Source organism: Myxine glutinosa, chromosome 3, assembly GCF_964187855.1.
Source record: "Myxine glutinosa chromosome 3, kmMyxGlut1.1, whole genome shotgun sequence".
NCBI lineage: Eukaryota > Metazoa > Chordata > Myxini > Myxiniformes > Myxinidae > Myxine > Myxine glutinosa.
In genome coordinates this window covers 131,593,932-131,615,187 of record NC_136263.1, presented here as the reverse complement: position 1 = coordinate 131,615,187, position 21,256 = coordinate 131,593,932, and the positions used below count along the sequence as shown (strand labels likewise).

General features: G+C 33.4%; 1 protein-coding gene and 1 long non-coding RNA gene across 2 annotated transcripts in view; both read right to left on the bottom strand.

Moving 5' to 3' along the window:
- Positions 1-21,256, bottom strand: part of LOC144891355 (uncharacterized) — a 316,637-nt gene that overhangs the window by 72,942 nt on the left and 222,439 nt on the right. The gene's annotated exons all lie outside the window — the stretch shown is intronic.
- On the bottom strand, positions 19,755-21,253 carry LOC144891354 (uncharacterized). The gene is made up of 4 exons (XM_078774548.1): positions 21,040-21,253; positions 20,824-20,952; positions 20,275-20,398; positions 19,755-20,111 (listed from the first exon to the last, which is right to left on the bottom strand). The coding sequence occupies exons 1-4, from the start codon at positions 21,090-21,092 to the stop codon at positions 19,761-19,763; spliced, it is 657 nt and encodes a 218-aa protein (XP_078630674.1). The 5' UTR covers positions 21,093-21,253; the 3' UTR covers positions 19,755-19,760.

The window sequence follows — 21,256 nt, the reverse complement described above, 5'->3', positions numbered from 1 at the left end:
TGGACCTTTTTTTCATACAAATGAAGGCCCTTATGGCCCAGGATAGCGAGAAAATGAGGGAGGAAATGAGGGCTAATAGTGAGCGATTGGGTGAGCGATTGGAGGGCCAAATGGGGGTAATGGGGAACCGGATGGATGCTCAGGGTGAGCGATTGGAGGGCCAAATGGGGTCCAATAGCGAGAAATTGAGGGATGACATGGGGGCCCAGATCGGGGAGTTAGGGAGTAGAATAGAGGGATTAGACAATAGATTAGGGGAAATACAGGAGGGGTTAATGGGGGTAGAAAACAGAATGGCCGTTCAGGAGAATCAAATGGAAGGGATGAAAAAGGGGTTAGAGGGGTTAGAAAACAGTATGGAAGGCAAATTGAGGGACATGAGGGACCAAGCGGAAAGGGAAGTTAAACAAATGGGGCAGCAGATAGAGGGGGTCAGAATGGGGGTAGAAACCAAACTGGATGCTCACAGGGTGGAAATGGAGCAGATGAGGGTGGCATCTGGGCAGGAGATGCAAGTGATGGGAGAAGAGATCAGAAGAGGTGTGAGTGAGGAGGTCGGAGGAGTGCGCGAGGAGGTGAGGCATTGTAAGGAGCACATGGAGAAGGAGGTGAGAAAGGGGACTGTAAAATTGCAAGGGGGCATAGAGGACCTGACGCAGGAGGTGGAACAGCTGACGGAGGGACAAAAAGGACTAACGGAGCAGGTTCAAAGGAACACTGCGGTACTAGGAGGGTTAAAAGCGACACAGAAAGAACTAAAAGACGACTTGATAGCGACGAAGAGGGAATGTCAGATGGTACGTGAGGGACTGACAACGAGGTTGGACGAGGTGACAGAGGTAATGGAGACGAAGGACCGGCAGGTGAGGACGCACATGGAGACGGTCAAGGTAGCCTTAGAGGACGAGCTTGAGGAGACGTACCGGGAAATAAAAGAGGTGAAGCAGAAATTAGAAGAAGTGGAGGAAGGGGTGAGCGAAATTAAGAAGCGACGGAGAGGGGATAAGAAAGAGATAAAAGAGGAAATAAAAGAATTGGTCCAAAGTCTGTGTTTGGATCGTGATGATGTGCTCATTAACCGGATGAGGGATTCGCAGGTGATGGAGGAGAAGTGAAGAGGAAGAGGACCCGGTGTAAGTGGTGACCAATATGGTCGTGCGTATGATGCGCCAGGGGATTTAAGAAGCTTGGGGGTCGAGATGGACCCGGGTGTTCGTGAGAGGCCATTGGTGAAGTGTGCGACAGGTCTGGTGAGCGAAAGAGGAGGTGTGCGAGAAAGTCCGACTCTGGGGTGTGTGAGGAAAAAGTGCGTGCCAAGGAGTGAGGGTGCTGGCGAGAGTGAGTCGGTCGTAGCGCGTGTGCGAGGGAGCACATGGAAGCGCGTAGTGAGGAGTGTTACGGAGGGTGTAAAGGGAGAATGCACGCCTGTGGTGAGTGTTACAGAGGATGTAACGGGAGAGTGTGCGCGAGAAAGGTGTGTAACGGACAGGTGCATGGGGAAAGAGTGCGCTGTCAAGAGTGAAGGAGAATGCACGCCTGTGGTGAGTGTTACAGAGGGTGTAACGGGAGAGTGTGCACGAGGAAGGTGTGTAACGGACAGGTGCATGAGGAAAGAGTGCGCTGTCGGGAGTAAGGGTGAGTGCGTTGTCAAGAGTGGAGGTGAGAGTAGTGAGAGTGACAAGGAGCATGAGTTGGTTGTGACAGGTGAGCGAGGATGTACACCTGGAATGGAAGGATGCACACCTGGAATGGTAGAGCGTGAGTGGGAATGCATGCTGGAATTGGTAGTGAGGCACGTGGTTGGGTGTGCGAGTGAGAGCACACCTGTGATTGTCACAGAGGAGGTGACCGAGGAGGGGGCGTGAAGAGGTGTGTTGGTGAGGTGTGCGAGCGACGAATGTGTGCCAAGGTGTTCGGTGGTCAGGTGTGTGACCAAGTCGGTGAGCGGAATGAGTGTACCGAGGTGTGTAAGAAGAGGTACGACGAGGAGCATGGAAACGGCTGCATGTATGAGCAAGAAAGGGGTAGCGTATGCATGTAAGAATCCAGGTGAAGCATCGACGGTAACCAGGTTAGAAGTTAGAACGACTTATAGCCGAATCGGGCCCTCGGTGCGCGTCGGGCAGCTTCGCGTGCCGCGAGGACCAGCGGGGATCCGAACCACGGCGGTTTCGAAAGAACCGCCGTACGCGATCCACGCTGTGCCTCGCTTGGAACGGCCGCGTCCAGGCTCCACTAGGCGGAGCGGGCAGCTGGATAGGAAGGGTCGTCATGGCGACCACGTTTTGTTGAGACGTGCCGGCAGGTCGAGATCGGGACATTGGATGGCTCCACGCCGAGGTGGTGCGTGGGATCTCGGCCCGGGTAAGCCCCCATCCCTGCCACGAATGCGGGACGTATCCAGCCGCTGGCACCAAACAACCCGCATTCATTGCTCGGCTTTACGAAGCCGGGCTTTGGACAGGAATTGGCGCACCGAGAGGCATTAGTAAGTAGACTGTAATGATGAGGTTAGTGTTTTGGCCCCGAAATTAGAAAAACAAAATTTGATGATTGGCAAAGGATTGGCAGTAATGATTGGCAGATGATGAGTAGTGATTGGCAAATTTTTGATTTGTTGAAATTTGAGGTGCAAAATTGGTAGTGGGAGATGCCCGATGTGGTGGGATGGCAACTCTGTCATCCCTCACAAACGTGGGGCAAATGCGCTATAGTTTATGGGCTATATCAATATCAAATTAATATCAGATAATGTAAATGCTATATCAATATCAAATTAATATCAGATAATGTAAATGCTATATCAATATCAATTTCATATCAGATGATGTAAATGCTATATCAATATCAATTTAATATCAGATAATGTGAATGCTATATCAATGTCAAATTAATATCAGATAATGTGAATGCTATATCAATATAAATTTAATATCAGATAATGTGAATGCTATATCAATATCAAATTAATATCAGATAATGTAAATGCTATATCAATATCAATTTAATATCAGATAATGTGAATGCTATATCAATATCAAATTAATATCAGATAATGTAAATGCTTTATCAATATCAATTTAATATCAGATAATGTGAATGCTATATCAATATCAATTTAATATCAGATAATGTAAATGCTATATCAATATCAATTTAATATCAGATAATGTGAATGCTATATCAATATCAAATTAATATCAGATAATGTGAATGCTATATCAATATCAAATTAATATCAGTTAATGTAAATGCTATATCAATATCAATTTAATATCAGATAATGTGAATGCTATATCAATGTCAAATTAATATCAGTTAATGTAAATGCTATATCAATATCAATTTAATATCAGATAATGTGAATGCTATATCAATATCAAATTAATATCAGATAATGTAAATGCTATATCAATATCAAATTAATATCAGATAATGTGAATGCTATATCAACATCAAATTAATATCAGTTAATGTAAATGCTATATCAATATCAATTTAATATCAGATAATGTGAATGCTATATCAATATCAAATTAATATCAGATAATGTGAATGCTATATCAATATCAATTTAATATCAGATAATGTGAATGCTATATCAATATCAAATTAATATCAGTTAATGTAAATGCTATATCAATATCAATTTAATATCAGATAATGTGAATGCGATATCAATATCAAATTTATATCAGATAATGTAAATGCTATATCAATATCAAATTAATATCAGATAATGTGAATGCTATATCAATATCAAATTGATATCAGTTAATGTAAATGCTATATCAATATCAATTTAATATCAGATAATGTGAATGCTATATCAATATCAAATTAATATCAGATAATGTGAATGCTATATCAATATCAAATTAATATCAGATAATGTAAATGCTATATCAATATCAAATTAATATCAGATAATGTGAATGCTATATCAATATCAAATTAATATCAGTTAATGTAAATGCTATATCAATATCAATTTAATAGCAGATAATGTGAATGCTATATCAATATCAATTTTATATCAGATAATGTGAATGCTATATCAATATCAAATGAATATCAGATAATGTAAATGCTATATCAATATCAAATTAATATCAGATAATGTGAATGCTATATCAATATCAAATTAATATCAGTTAATGTAAATGCTATATCAATATCAATTTAATATCAGATAATGTGAATGCTATATCAATATCAATTTAATATCAGATAATGTGAATGCTATATCAATATCAAATTAATATCAGATAATGCGAATGCGATATCAATATCAAATTGATATCAGATAATGTATATGCGAGATCAAAATCAAATTAATATCAGATAACGTAAATGCTATATCAATATCAAATTAATATCAGATAATTTGAATGCTATATCAATATCAAATTAATATCAGATAATGTAAATGCTATATCAATATCAAATTAATATCAGTTAATATGAATGCTTTATCAATATCGAAATAATAATCAGTTAATGTGAATGCTATATCAATATCAATTTAATATCAGATGATGTGAATGCTATATCAATATCAATTTAATATCAGATGATGTGAATCCTATATCAATATCAATTTAATATCAGATAATGTAAATGCTATATCAATATCAATTTAATATCAGATGATGTGAATCCTATATCAATATCAATTTAATATCAGATAATGTGAATGCTATATCAATCAATTTAATATCAGATAATGTGAATGCTTTATCAATATCAAATTAATATCAGATTACATGAATGTTATATCAATATCAAATTAATATCAGATAATATGAATGTTATATCAATATCAAGTTAATATCCGTTAATATGAATGCTTTATCAATGTCAAAATAATAATCAGTTAATCTGAATGCTATATCAATATCAATTTAATATCAGATAATGTGAATGCTTTATCAATATCAATTTAATATCAGATAATGTAAATGCTATATCATTATCAAATTAATATCAGTTAATGTGACTGCTATATCAATATCAATTTAATATCAGATAATGTAAATGCTATATCATTATCAAATTAATATCAGATAATTTGAATGCTACATCAATATCAATTTAATATCAGTTAATGTAAATGCTTTATCATTATCAAATTAATATCAGATAATGTAAATGCTATATCATTATCAAATTAATATCAGATAATGTAAATGCGATATCATTATCAAATTAATATCAGATAATGTAAATGCTATATCAATATCGAATTAATATCAGATAATGTGAATGCAATATCAATATCAAATTAATATCAGATAATGTAAATGCCATATCATTATCAAATTAATATCAGATAATGTGAATGCTTTATCAATATCAAATTAATATCAGATAATGTGAATGCTATATCATTATCAAATTAATATCAGATAATGTAAATGCTATATCATTATCAAATTAATATCAGATAATGTAAATGCGATATCATTATCAAATTAATATCAGATAATGTAAATGCTATATCATTATCAAATTAATATCAGATAATCTGAATGCAATATCAATATCAATTTAACATCAGATAATATGAATGTTATAAGTAGTGTAATAATGTTGCTTCTGGGACACCTCCGTTTAACATGGGAAATCCCTATCTAATGTCATTTACCCCCTTGTCTTTTTCAAAAATCATAAACACCTCTATTTCTCCCACCCTCATCTTTATGAACCTTTTGTCTGTAGTACCTATCCTTAATGTTGTTCATTAGACCACTCAAACACTACAAATATTTGTTTTCTCTTATAGACCTATCATCCTTCTTCTACATATCATCTGGCAGATTAATCTTTGACCCATTCACTTCCATATTAATTCTTTCCCTCCCTCATTGCCCCTAAAGACCTCTATTTCTCTCACCCTGTTCTTTACGAACCTTCTAACCTTTTGACATGCTATCCTTATTCATTAGACCACTTAAACACCTGTGATCCTTCTGACCTCATGGACCTTTTAACCTTTTACTCTTAATATCATCTGGTGAATATAACCCACTCAAACAACGACCCTACAAATATTTGTTTATGCGTGGGAAATAATTTAATTCTCCTACAACTCTCTTCACCATCTAATATATTAACAAAAAATATGTTTGAGTTTGGTTCTTTATTAAGATATTTTAACTGAGCTAAGATAAAATGGTAAACCTCCCTCAATGTTCTTGCTTGAGCGCCTCCAGTGCCACATACCATTTTTAAATTAAAGTATATATTTTCCTGACAACCATCAAAGTTTTCCGTCCACTCAAAAATATTTCCATCTTTTTTACCCAATTCACCGGTATTTAAATTAATTCTCTTATTTGTTTTGTGAACTTTTTTACCAGTTGCCTTTTCAATTATACCTATTTGATATTTTTCACATTCATTATGTTTTCCATTTATATACCAAGGTTGATTACACCTCCACTCTTTAGTCTGGTTGATACTTGGTTCTATCATTTATATAATAGTAAAAAAGGCGGCGGTAGCCCGTTAAAATCCCCAACCCCCCCCCCCCTTTTTAACTTATCACTTATATATATCTTATCACTTATATATATCTTATCACTTATATATATATATCTTATCACTTATATACTTATATAACCATAAGGGAGACTATCAATTCCATTTTCTAAAATAAACCTCTTATCATCAAAAGCCCCCAATGCTTTCTTATTTATCTCTTCTGAATATAATTGATGTTTATAACTTCTTATTCCATTAATCTTTCTAAACTCTTCTTTCTTTGTTGTTAAACAGTTATAATAATCCTTAAAGTTTATTGTTTCTTTAATAACATTTTTCTTTACACCTTTTAACTTCTTATCAGTCTTTTCAACGTTATTCACAATGTATTTATAAGCATAAGCCTTTGACCTCAATCCCACAAATTCACTCATAACATTTCCTCCTAATTCATCCTTGAACTTTCCAATCACCTTTTTATTTTTAGAAGAGAACAACTCACTCTCTGGACTGTAATTACTCGTGTCATAGATATTAATGTCTCTTTTCATGTCTGAATAAACATCGTTGGTATTAATTTTCAAAATAAAACTATCTGTATCCATATAAAGTAGATTAACATCATTTTGATATTTCTTCCTCAAGTTATTATAAAAGTAATCATACATTAATGACTTTGATAAATCAAGAATTGTTGTTCCAATATAAATAGGTTTGTTCATTTCAATACTCTCTTTAATCAAATGGATCGCACAAAAGTTCTCAGTAAAGACCTCAGCTCGAGTAAAACTCGGTCTATTAATTAATTTTGATGCTTGTTCCCAAGATGTTGATAGTCTGATATTTTGTCTTTTCCTCACATTCTCCATAGTCTTACCAAAGACCGCATTATTCATCAATTTATAAAAGTCTTTCTCAAAATCTGTTTTTGACTCTGTTCTTCTTTGTGTATTAAAATCAATGTACCCCTTTAACCAATGACTTTGATTGAACTTTAGAACCCTATGGATCTTCTCTACTCTTAGACCTTTTGATAAATATTGTCGCAAATTTCTTTGGTGTAGAACATAATTTTTCTTGTTATATAATGTAGTAAGTAATTTTTCTGTTGATTCACCTATATCAAACGATCGTTGATAATCACTCAACCATTCTTTCTTTGGACTTGCTTTCTCACAAGCAAATGGGAGATCTTTGTGTAGGTTATGGAGTTCCTCTGGATATTTTAAATCAATTTCAAAATAATAACCAACTTTTTCTTCATCCAATTCTTTTTGTGTAGAGATACATACATCTTGTAAAACGTTTTTGTAGTCTTTTTCCTTTACCCATCTAAGTTTTCCATAAGGAAGAGCCTGAGACATTGCCCAGCCATACAGGTTGTTCGCGTCATAGTACATCAAGTAAGAACTCTCTTTCGTTGGATCATAATTTGGAAGATATTTGTTATTTGCTTTTGCGTATCTACTCGAGCAGACTTGTGAAATTCCACCTCTTTTTGCCTTTTCAATCATCAAAAGCATATCAACATCGGTTATCAAATCCAAATCTTGTTTTGTCATTTTCAACATCGCACTCCAGGCCAATCCAGGTGCTGTGTAGTAGTGAGCAGGATCCAATCCATATCCAGTGCGACAAACAGATCTAAAGGCTTCAAATACATCGGCCAATAAAAGCACATCAGTTTTGAGATACAAATCGTGATACTCGCCAAGATTCTTGATGTTATATTTTTCCCAAACATTTTGTGCGTGTACATAATCTTTATCAGATATATGACTATTATTTAATTTGTTATAGAAATTTTCTTTTGAAGGAAGTTGTGTTTCATTGAATCTCTCAAATGAGTCCATATAGTCATAGGGGTAAATTCCCTTTTGTGTTAGAAAATCTTTATCTAAAAAATACTCTGAAAGACATGGAAACTCTTTTAGATTTTGAACCAAGTTAACCAATGGACTTGCCATGAATTTAAATGTATCAAGAAATCTGATATGAGTAATAGGAGATGTGTGAATTGTTTTTGTGAATGAAATGTATTTCTGATCCGTGTTTGGAATTGCTGAGATACTTCCAGAAGTCTTTGAGAGTTCCTTGATAAATAGATGTGTATCATAATGAGCGTTGTTATGAAGAAAGACAGGAATGAAAGAGGGGAGTTGATAATTAATATTACAACTTTGATGAGCCGGACCTCTATATTTACCAGTGAGATGACAATGGTCTCTAACCTTTAGACCTTTACCAATTTTCTCCTCACAAATATGACAGACATTGTTTTTTATAAATTCCCTTTTTTCTTTACTTGTTAAGGACATTGGTTTATTGGTTTCTCTCATTATCTTGGTTAATCGAACACAGTCTTTTTCTAGTCGTTTCACAAACTCCTCTGGGGTATTTGAGCCTCTATACATCTCTAACTTGTTATATTTATCACCAACGGATGATTTGATATAATAACAAAAACCACAAGGAGTATGTTTTTGATATTTATTTGTGTATGATTCTTTTGGATCTTGAGAAGCAGTATCAATTTTTTCTAAAATACTTTCAAAATCAGCATATATAACAAATGGATGTTTGATCTTTTTATTTTCATCTTTGAATGTGATCTTTGAGCCTTCTTTAGGCATATTGATTACCGTTGATTTATGTTCGCCACAATAATTTGAATGTTTATCTAATCTTTCTTGTGAATTGAAGAAGTTAAGACAACGCAAACAAATATATATTTTATTTGTTCTCTTACAGACTTGTGGTTTTATTAATTTAGCAATATCTTTGATGTATGTATAATGTGAATTTTCGTCTGAATTAAAATATAGAAGATTAATATGAGTTTGTTTACAATTGTCAGAAAGCTTTAAAACCTGAATGTTGTTTGTTTCTGTTAGACCATAAACATTAACTGATAAATTATTCATCTTTTCAAATTTAGGAATATCATTTAAAGTCATCGGAAACTTTAGATCTTTCGTATTTAATGTATTCTCATATTTTTTATAATGAGATACTCTTTCATCATGAAAATGTGGAGGATGTAAGTGTGCTAAAATAGACCAGAGAAAACATTTATTGTCTTTATTTTTGATATTGATAACTGCTTTTCTATTTTTGATAACACTGGGTAAATCAATGTAAGAAGAAGCTTTTAGAGGATCTGATTTAAGAATATGAATGTCTATGTAAATAATTTTTCCTATATTGAATCCACTTCCTACGATTGAATTATCCACATCTTGCTCTTGTTTAATAAGTTCATCATAGACTCCTGATGTTTTAAAATCTTGATATGAAGATATAAAGTGTGGCTCAGTTCTCATGTATGGTGCATCTATAACTCCTTCATCCTTTGTCATTTCTAATTTTACTCCCATATAAAATTTAAGTGGTTTCATTTCCTTTAGTGTTTTTTCAATCAACGTTTGAACAGCAGGTTTAACTATTTCTACAGCATCAACTATAGACTCTGGTTCAGGAGGTTTGAAGTTAAAGACTCTTATTTTAATATGTCCTTTGAATGCTCCATCAGAGTTTTTAGTTGTGATAAAATTTGATAAATGTAGATTTGTTTTAAGATGTATTTTGAAGCCTTTCTTGAGGATATTTTTATTACATGTAGAACAGTGTTTTGTTTCAGGTGGAAGAGGGGAAAGTTTGTTTAAAATGTTGTATGTATGTTTTGCGGTGAGAATATGTTGTTTATAATATTTTACTTCCTTCTCGCAAGTATCACAATAAACCATATTTATAGCGTGAGAAAACGTGGTGTTTTATATATATCACTGTGCTTAAAATAAAACACTTTTGAGCTTTACAGCTCCGTTTTATATATATCGCTGTGCTTAAACTAAAACACTTTTTCACTCAAAATCATCTAAGTCATAACTATCACATGAATACTCAGAATCATACTCAGAGTCATCAATAAAGCTACTCTCATAACTATCATTTGAGCACAAACTATTAGTATCATAACTATCATCTGTGTTCAATGAAATACTATCATCACCATCGTCCAAGTTCAATGAAATACTATCATCACTATCGTCTGAGTTCAATGAAATAGTAAAATCTTCACTGCTGTATTGACTCATATTTAATTAGCAAGAAAAATATTCCCATCAATATCTATATACTTTCTTTCATTAACAGATTCAATCTCTACAATTTTTATATCAAAAGTTATCTTTAAATAATCTCTAACTATCATAGAACGAAATGACATTTCACCAGAAATATTAACATCATTCATTTTACTTAGATCTACACCCTTTGGATTATTAAAGAAAATACAAATGTCTCCTCTAGAATTATTAATGGTCTTATCATTCTTTTTCAAAGTATCGTGGTCAATCACTTTTTCAAGCTTTGAATAAATTGCCAGGAGTAGAGGAGAAACTTTTGTTAGATTTACTTTAATGGATGTCTTTCCAGGTATAGTTAGAGCTCTTCCTTTAAATGAAATAGAGGGGCTCATGTTATTTTCCATAACTGGTTTTACCCAAAAATTTCCATATTTATCTTTGTTCAATTTAACATCTTTGACATATTTTTCTATATCTTCCACCGAAGTAGAGATTGATTGAAATTTGTCTTTTGTGCTTTGAAACATTGTATTTATTAATGAATAAACTTGCGTTTAGTTTAAGTAAAAATTTACCACATAAATATGATAAGTTCTGAAGGATATTTAGAATTTCCAGACTCTCCATATGATAAATTAGAGAATTGTCCGGCTTGTGATAGAGTGGGGCTTAATGATGAGGATTCATATAAACAATGTATTTTCTGTGATTTAATTTTAATTAATGATAATAAGAAATATAAAAAAATATATAACTCTTTTAAATTAGAACCAAAAATGAATTACTTTACAAGATTAATAAGAGAGATGAATGTTAAGTATTGTGATGATAATACACCATTTCTTTCAAGGGAAGAGACTAATTGTATTGAGGAAATGTATAAGGGTTTAATGATATTTATTATTCAAAATAATTTTAATGGAAATGTTAATACAAGATACTATATAAATAAAATAATGGATTATTTTGAAATTAAACCCGAACTCAGGATAAAATATAGAGTTTCTCAAATAGCTCAAAAAAAGTTGGATAACTTGTTTTCCAAATATATAAATGAATGATTTTTTACCCGTTTGGGAAAATAAGATAAAATTTAATAACCATAAAAACATTCCAAATTCATTGAGATGTCTAATAGTTGGTTCAAGCGGATGTGGAAAAACCTGTTTACTTTTAAAGATGCTCCTTGGTTCTAATTTTTTAGATTATGATAATTTAATAATTTTTACAAAGTCAAGTTTTCAACCCGAGTATCAACTACTCTCACAGGGTTTTAATGCGGGTCTTAAAAAGGAAGACATTATCGGTTTATTTAAACTTCAAAACAAACTAAATGATTATAATATTGATGATATAATACAATTATTTTGTGATACACAGAAATCAAAATCGAAACCCATAACTTGTATTCTCAGTGATAATACGGATGATATACCTTCACCTCAAGATTTAGATAAATCAAAAAAGAACCTTGTCATCTTTGATGATTGTGTTAATGAGAGAAACCAAACAGTAATGGATAGCTACTATACAAGAGGGAGACATTCTTCTTGTAATTGTATATATCTTAGTCAATCATATTTTCAACTCCCTCGACGCTCAATAAGAAACAATGCCAATACTTTTATTTTATTTAAGTTAAATTCAATAGATGTAAATAATTTTTGGAGAGATAATTGCTCTACGTTATGTAGTAAAAAAGAATTTGAAAATTATATGAAACACACGATTGGAAAATATAAATATATTGTTGTGAAACAAGATGAGATACTAAATGATATTTTTCAATAAATAAATACAGAAAATGAATACTGAAGAAAGAGAAAGAAAGTTTAAGGAACATCAACAATTAGTTTCAAAAGTTGTTAAACAACAGGAAGAGATAAAGAAGAAACGGAGACAGAAACTAACTGGTGAAGAAGCCTTTGAAAGAAAACAAGAGAAATTCTTTAAACCACTTTTGAAAACTCAACACCCTACAGTTCCCACGGTAGAATTTACTCCGAAAAAACTTCAAATGCTCAAAGATTTTAGTCAGATAACAAAACAAGAACTTGGTGAATTAGAATATGATGACGAGGGATTATTTCGGAAACTTGAGCAGGTAAATCAACCCCCTAATTATGTTGTGGAAGCTCTTCAAAACAATGAATATTCTGCGGGTTCAAAAACCAGAGCAGGTCTCATTCCAACAGAAGAACCAGCAGTGTTTCATCTTGTGGAAGAAAAGGTATTGATATTTAATGATGAATTGATGTTCTTGAGTTCTACTCAACCAAATGTTAAATTAACTCCAAGATTAATGTTTCTTCTAACAAACCCCGGATTCAGCGGTTCAAAATATTTTGAGGAACCACTTGATATGGAAAGAGAGGAAGATAGGGTATATATTGAGTTGTTAAATACACTTGATTATGGAGTTTCTGTTGCTGGTAAAAGTAAGAAGAATGAGAAGGAGAAACATATTATTGATGCTTTAAGTAAGCTTGGTTCGGGTGTTAGTTTTCTTCCAAATGACCCATCACAATTAGTTAATAGGCTATTATTGTTATTAGGTAGTAAGAAGGCTGGAAACAACAATTGTTTTAATGAATCCTCAGCCATTTTAGATCAGTTGATGAACATGAAAATAATTAATAAATGTCAATACAAAGATATTTTATTAGATATTAAATAAGATGAGAAGCACAATTCTTAGTTTTAATTTCACAACGAGCGATTACACAGCTTCATTCCCTTACCCACTACAACTTGACCCCCTTACCTCATATGAGGCATCTTTGTTGTCAATGGAAACTTACAATACCCTTTTTAATATCACAGAGAAAAACAACAAGTTTAGTTATAATCCAGGAAGTGGATATAAAACTATAACCGTTTCACCTGGAGCTTACGAGATTTCTCAAATATCTTCAGAAGTCTCTCGCCTTATGAAAGAAAAAGGTGATGAACCAAAAAATATTGTAATAGATATTCAAAAACACACTTCAAAATCAACTATTAAACTTAAAAATAATTATAAAGTTGATTTCACGATTGAAAATTCGTTTAGAGAGCTATTGGGTTTCTCTTCAAAAAAGATTGAAAATAACGGGACGTTTTACAGTGATAATGTTATCCAAATATCCTCCGGTATAAATTCAGTATTAATTCATTGTGATTTGATTGATGGTGCTTATAACGATGGAATAAGAACAAATACAATATTTTCATTCAGTGCATACTCAACCCCGATTGGTTATAAATTTAATATGGAACCAAAAAATCTTGTCTATTTACCTGTGTCAGGAAAAACCATATACAGAGTAAATTTTAGGATAACCGACCAAGATAATCGTATGATATCCTTTAATGATGAAATTATATCCATCAGAATTCACCTACGTGAAGTTTTTCAATAAATAAATAATGGTTATTGTGAGAAAACACGAGTTGGGAAAATATAAAATAATTACAGGGGAGGGCATGTTCCTTTCACCAGACTATACAAGGTATGTGGGTAGAGGATACTATAAACCTAAGAGACAACGAGGTGTAGGTCATCAATTTCGAAATAAAGGAGATGGGATAATTGATACTCTAATGGGTATTGGTTCAACCATCCTTAAACATAAAGACCTAATTGGTTCAACTGCTTCTGCCGTGGGCTCCGTTGCGGGTGCTATAAAGAGTATAAAAGATGCTCAAAAGGAGTCTCATAAATTACAAGCAATCAAAGAAATAAAAAAAGGTAAAACTCAACTATCTTCACAAGAACGACAAAAAATCATTAAAATACTTGGGTCAGGGTTTCAACAATTTTAATGCTATATAAATACAAGTATGGAAGCGATTGATAGTATCTATGATTTGGATGATACGATTATCATTTCAAACTCCACTAAAAAGGAAGACTATTTTAAGGTAAATGCTATAACAGGAACAGACTGGAATTCAAACGGAACAAAAAGTTTTGAAATAAATAATCAACAAACTTACTTGAATATAGCTGATAGTTTCTTGCTGTGTAAATTTAAATTCACTAAGGCTGCGAATAATACTAATGCTACACTCGTAAATGATTTCTTCTGGAAAATGTTTGACAGTGTCCGCCTGTATATTGGAACACAAGAGGTTGAAGCGGTTGATTATGTCTCTGCTACATCTGAAATGATGAAATTTACACTATATTCGTTTAGTGATAGAATGGGTAAGGGAGCTGTTGAGGGTTTTATTCCTGATATGTCAACGGGTACAAACGCAGACCCTGGTTATAGTCAAAGGAAGTCAATGTATAATGATGACGCAAAAGCTGAGAATAGTTTTACCGTAGCAGTACCTCTGAAAGGTATATTTGGATTTTGTGATTATGATAAAGTTTTGTATGGGCTTAAAATTAGATTTCAACTACAAAGGAATGATAATGTAAATAGATTGCTTTTTGGGGATGAAAATGCTTTTGGAGAAAATAATAAATTTGTTATTAATGATTTGTGTTGGTATATCAGTGAATATACTCCTAATCTTAAAACGGAAGAGATGTTAAATAGAAGACTTAACTCAAAGAAACCGCTAAATGTATCATACCTTAAAAGAAGATGTCAACACGTTAAACTGGAACACACTACCTACACTTGGAATTTAGGTGTTCTTCAAGGAAAGCCACGATACCTCTGGCTCATTTTTAAAAAACCAGATGGAGAGGACGGTACTAATAAGAATAATGCCCTGAGTGATAATGCAAAGGTGAAACAACTTCGGGTTTCTCTTGATGGCACATTTTATCCGCGAGATAGATTGGAAATTGATTGGGAAAAAAATGATTATGCGGAAGCCTACAAGTCCTACCAAAAGGTGTGTGAAAGTAATGGTAATAATGATCCTATTTTGGATATGGTTGCGTTTCAAAAACTTTATACAATCTACGCAATTGACCTGAGTTCTCAAAAGGAAACTATAAAGTCTAATCGAGTAGATACTTCTCTATACATTGAAAGAGGGGAGAGTGAAGAGGTTAATGCATATTGTTTGCTTTTGGAGGAAACAGAATTACAGATTAATACAGATAATGGTGTTATGATTAATATCACATAGGTTTTTTCTCATAAATAAATGGTTGGGGTATATGTTAATCAAATCAATCTTAATAAATTAACATCTTGTATTCAAAATCAAAAGCCTTGTATTATTAATGTTAATACAATTCAAAGAAAAGGAGCTGTAAGAATTGATGTTTTACTCACACACACACAAGTAAAAACACTAAATGATGTTGGATCACTTAAAATTAAAATGACGAAACCTATGTTAAAGAAATATTCAATAGACGAGTCAAGAGGAGGATTTCTCCCGTTTCTAATTCCTTTATTTGCTGGTTTAAGTGCGGCGGGAGCATTGACTGGTGGTATTTCAGCAGCGGTAAAAACTGCTAACGAAAGGAAGGCACAACTAAAAGCTCAAAAAGAATTGGAAAGACATAACAAGGAGTTGGAGAAACAAATTAGTGGAAGTGGTGTAATTGTAGATTTTGCTCAAAAACTTGAAAGTCTACCTGATAAAGCTAGATTGTTGGTTGGAGATATGCTTTCCTCTATCGCTCAAGCGGGTGTTAAACTAACTAAACGGGGTAATGGATTGTATCTTTCTCATAAATAAATGGATAAATGGTTTAAACAATTTGGAAAGAATACAACGTCAAATATAGAACTAGCTAAGTATTGTAAAACACTAAAAATTGATAATGTGGTTATTTGTATGAGAGATGAATTAACACATATAAATAAGAATACAAAGAATATTATTATGAATTTAGACACACAGAATGGTTCTCATTGGGTTTGTATTCATAATAGTCAGGATAAATATTATTTTGATAGTTATGGTATGCCACCACCTGTTGAAGTAATACAATTCTTACAGAATGGTGTTTATCAAACATTCCAAGTTCAAGAAATTAATTCTAAATGTTGTGGCCAATTATGTTTATATGTATTATTTCAACTCAACAATAATGAAAATTTTTATGATATCATTTTTTATCTAATATAAATGACCTATGTTGGAAAAGATGGTTCTATCTTTGGAAAATCCTCTCAGGATATTGATTTATCAAATTATTATACAAAGGCACAGGCTGAACGACAAAAATATAGTGTAAGTAAAAATATTAATATGAAGAATACTTATAAATTAATCAATTATCCAAACCCTACAGATGCGAATGACTTGATTAGATTCAGTGATTTATCACAATATATATCTTTAAAGAAAACAGCACGTTTTGTGAAACAAGTAAAATTTACAACCACAACACCTGGTTATACTGACCATACACCTTTCCTCATTGAATTTAACTACCTGCTTACAATTAAATTTTATAAAGAAGGACATTTAGTTAATATGCGAATTAATAAATGGGGGTATGATATGCCTGATTTAGGGTATAATTGGTCTTTTTCAATAAACATAGAAGACCTACATGATTTAAATCAGTCTCGTAAAGAAGAATATTATCCACTTGGTGAAGATAAGGATTTATGTGGAAGTACAATTAGTAAACAACAAATACGTGATTTTAAGAAAATAAAAATATATGATAGTATAGCGATGGTTCGCATGACAAAGAAGGAAGGTAATGAGATAAGGATAGAAAGCCGAGGAATACAAACCGATTTGGTAGTGGGAAGATGGGGTGGTATTACCTGTCATAATATTAATCTCACATATATTTCTGATACATAAATGGCAGGAAGAAGACTACAAGAGAATTATAATTTTTGTATTCAAGGATACCTACAAGAAAAGGGTGCTCGGTATTACATACCTTATGATTTGGAGCATATACATGGGAATTTTGTCATTAAAAACTGGCCTTATACTGATATTGTTAAACCCACAAATAGAGACTTGTTTAAAATATTAAATAAAAATGAACTTCTCAAAGTTATGAAATATAAAACTCTTTTAGAAATCGTCAACAAATCTTATTGGTATCCTATTATGAGAAAAATAATTATAGATACAAGAATATCTCAAAATCCAGATGAGTATATGTATAATATTCTTTGGGGTTCAAACTCAAGGGTAGCAAGGGATGAGGAAGGAGTTGAAGAAGAGAAGGAGGAAAGAGAGAAAAAGGAGAAGGAGGAAAGGGAGAGGGAGGAGAAGGAGGAGAGGGAGAAAAAGGAGGAGAAGGAGGAGAGGGAGAAAAAGGAGAAGGAGGAAAGGGAGAAAAGGGAGAAGGAGGAAAGAGAGAAAAAGGAGAAGGAGGAAAGGGAGAGGGAGAAAATGGAGGAGGAGGAGAGGGAGCAAAGAGAGAGGGAGGAAAAATATAAAAAGATGGAAATCACTGAGATTCATAAAAGATTGAGTGTATTAAAGCAAATAAATCAATCTCAACGCACCGAAGAGGAAATTAAAGAATTAACAACTCTTATGAAGATAATGGTTTCAAAAATAAGAACGTCAATGTCTTCAATTTCAGAGATTTAAACGAGAAAGTGGTGAAGAAGAAGAAGAAGAAGAAGGAAAAGATTATGTGATTGATGATGTTGGTGTCATTGACTTTAGTTAGTTTTTATTTGTAAATAAATGGAGGAGAGAGTGAAGGCATTCCTTAGGATTCTTTATGTTTTAAAAATAAAGATTGAAATGTATATGTTGAAAACCAAAAAGGTTTTGATACTCTGTCGGAATTTTTCTGATAAATAAATATGAGTTATTGTCTCAAATGTAAAAAGAAAACTAAATCTAAAAATATCTCTTATGTTAAAGCTAAAAATAATAGAGTTTATCAAAAAGGAATATGTCAAGTATGTGGCTCTAAAAAGTGCCAATTCATCTCTCCTAAAAGAGGAGGAGACATACAAAAGTTTCTGTCAGGAAGTAAATTTACAACAACTGGAATTCCAGGGGAATTACACCTTCCAGGGTATTCTTTCTGTGGTCCAGGAACAAACTTGGATAAAAGATTAGATGAGGCTGACAATCCTAAACCTTGGTCTAAACCTACAAATAGGGTTGACGAAGTGTGTATGAAGCATGATATTGCTTATGGGAAAACCACTACGTTGACTGAAAAACATAAAGCCGACAGCGAAATGTTGTATAATTTGTCTTTGATACAAAATCCAACGTTGAGAGAGAAAGTTGATAGGTTTATTGTGAGAAATTTGATAAATGCTAAATTGAAACTTGGTCTTGGTTATTCCTCAAAAAACTATTAGGCTCTAATGATGCCATCAAGACTGAGGAGCTTTTGGCTGAAGAATTACACAAACCTATAATCACAAAGTTTAAAAGAAGGAAGGTTTATTCTAAATACACTGACCACATATGGTCCGCTGATTTAATTGAATTGAATAATGACAGGGGATACAGGTATGCTTTAACCGTTATTGATTTGAGGAGTAGATTTGCCTGGGTTGTCCCTTTAAAAAATAAAAGGGGTGATACTTTAATGTTAGCCTTTAAGCTAATATTTGATCGGGATAAAAGGAAACCAAAGAAGTTATGGACTGATGAGGGAACAGAGTTCTATAACAAAATATTCATGAAATTTCTTAAGGGGAAGGGTATTAAATTATACAGCACCTTTAATGAAGGAAAGGCAGTTGTTATTGAGCGTTTTAATCGTACTTTAAAAGAGAAATTATATAAAAAATTCACACAACTCGGTTCTCAAAAATGGGTGTATTTAATTCAGGATATTGTAGATGATTACAACAATACAGTTCATTCATCAACAAAATCAAAACCATCAGAAACATTTACAAAATTAGAATATGAAAAGGAGATTAATTTGAGAAAGCCCAAGTTCAAAGTTGGTGATATGGTAAGAATATACAAATGGAAAAGCCATTTTGAGAAAGGTTATACACAAAAATGGACTCGTGAATTATTTAAAATCATTGATGTAATGGATACAGTCCCTTGGACCTACAAATTATATGATTTAAATGGAGAGGAAATCTTGGGTTCATTTTACTCGCAAGAATTACAAAAAACAAAGCTAATAATTCATTAAACAACATTTCTATTCACCCCACCCAGATTAGCTAATTTAATTAGTGGTAATAAAAAAAAATTTAAATAAATTAAAATCATAAGCCACACCCACACAGACCACGCCCACACAGACCCCGCCCACACAGACCCCGCCCACACAGACCCCGCCCACACAGACCCCGCCCACACAGACCACACCCATCATCCCCCACCCCCAGTGCGTCCCCCCACCCTTGATCCCCCCTCATCCCACCCCCACCTTCCCCACACACACAAGGGGAGGGGAGGGGTGGGATGGGGGAAATCAAGGGTGGGGGAACGCACCCCCTTCCTTCTAACCTTTATTCTTTTCTTGTAATTAATAATTAAATAATTCTGGACAAAGCATATATATATAAATAATATTTTAAACAAAAGCTTCATATTACAAAAACATTTTCCTTGAGGTATTATACATTCAACTTCTTCCCAGCACAAATCATCAATCTCTTCCCAACATAAGACAAAGGTAGTTTCAACAGCAGCAGATATCTTCAGGTTTGGAATCTCTTTCTGTCAAAGGCAAGAGGACAAGAGGGGAGAGAAAATATTACACACACACACACACATACACACATACACACATACACACACACACACACACATACACACATACACACACACACACATACACACACACACACACACAAGGATATGAGGATATTGGGATACATACCTCTAAAAAATCGAGCTTTGTGTTCAAGTGGTCGAGTTGAAAATTTAGGGTACCACATGTTGACGGGAAATAACCACTCTTTGGAAAATCAAAATCGTCCCACTCCAAGCTTTGGTCTTCAAGGCTGCAAACAAAATAAGGAGAAATTACTATGTTGAAGTAAGCTTGACAAAACATCACACACACGCACACACACATACACACACATACACACACATACACATTCACACATACACATACACACACACATTCACAGATACATACACACACACACATACACACACGAACGCACACACAAACACATACACACATTCACAGATACATACACACACACACATACACACACACACACACACACACACACACACACATTCATAGATACATACACACAAGAACACACACATACACATACACACACACATTCACAGATACATACACACACATACACACACGAACACACACAAACACATACACACACGAACACACACACACACACACACACTAAGGCAGCGTCGTTTAACACAAATGTATTAATATTTAGTATCTTACCTTGCATATGAATCTTCCAAGAATGGTGAAACAGGCAGGTTGTTCAAGTTCATTTCGTTTTGCAACTCTTGAGATTCTGCAGTATTTTCATTCCAACCAGTTTGAAGTTCTGCCAGGATATTCGCATTGCTGTAAAGATAAAGGAATATTAAGTCATTTGTTGTATAATTAATCCCATACAAAGCTTTAAACACTTTAATTTTAAATGAAACTTACCTTGGTGAGTATTCTTCTTCTTTATCAGAGTAAAGGATGGAGTAGTAAGACATGTCGATCCCCAATGATCAAAATTGAATTGAACACGTTCTTTTATAATGAACAAAATGTATTTTCTTGAAATGACGACATGCAGTCATTTCGGGGAAGCCCTGAGCGTGTGTGAATAACAGGAAATAAGACAATGAAATCTTTCTGGGAAGTTATCCAAGTCATT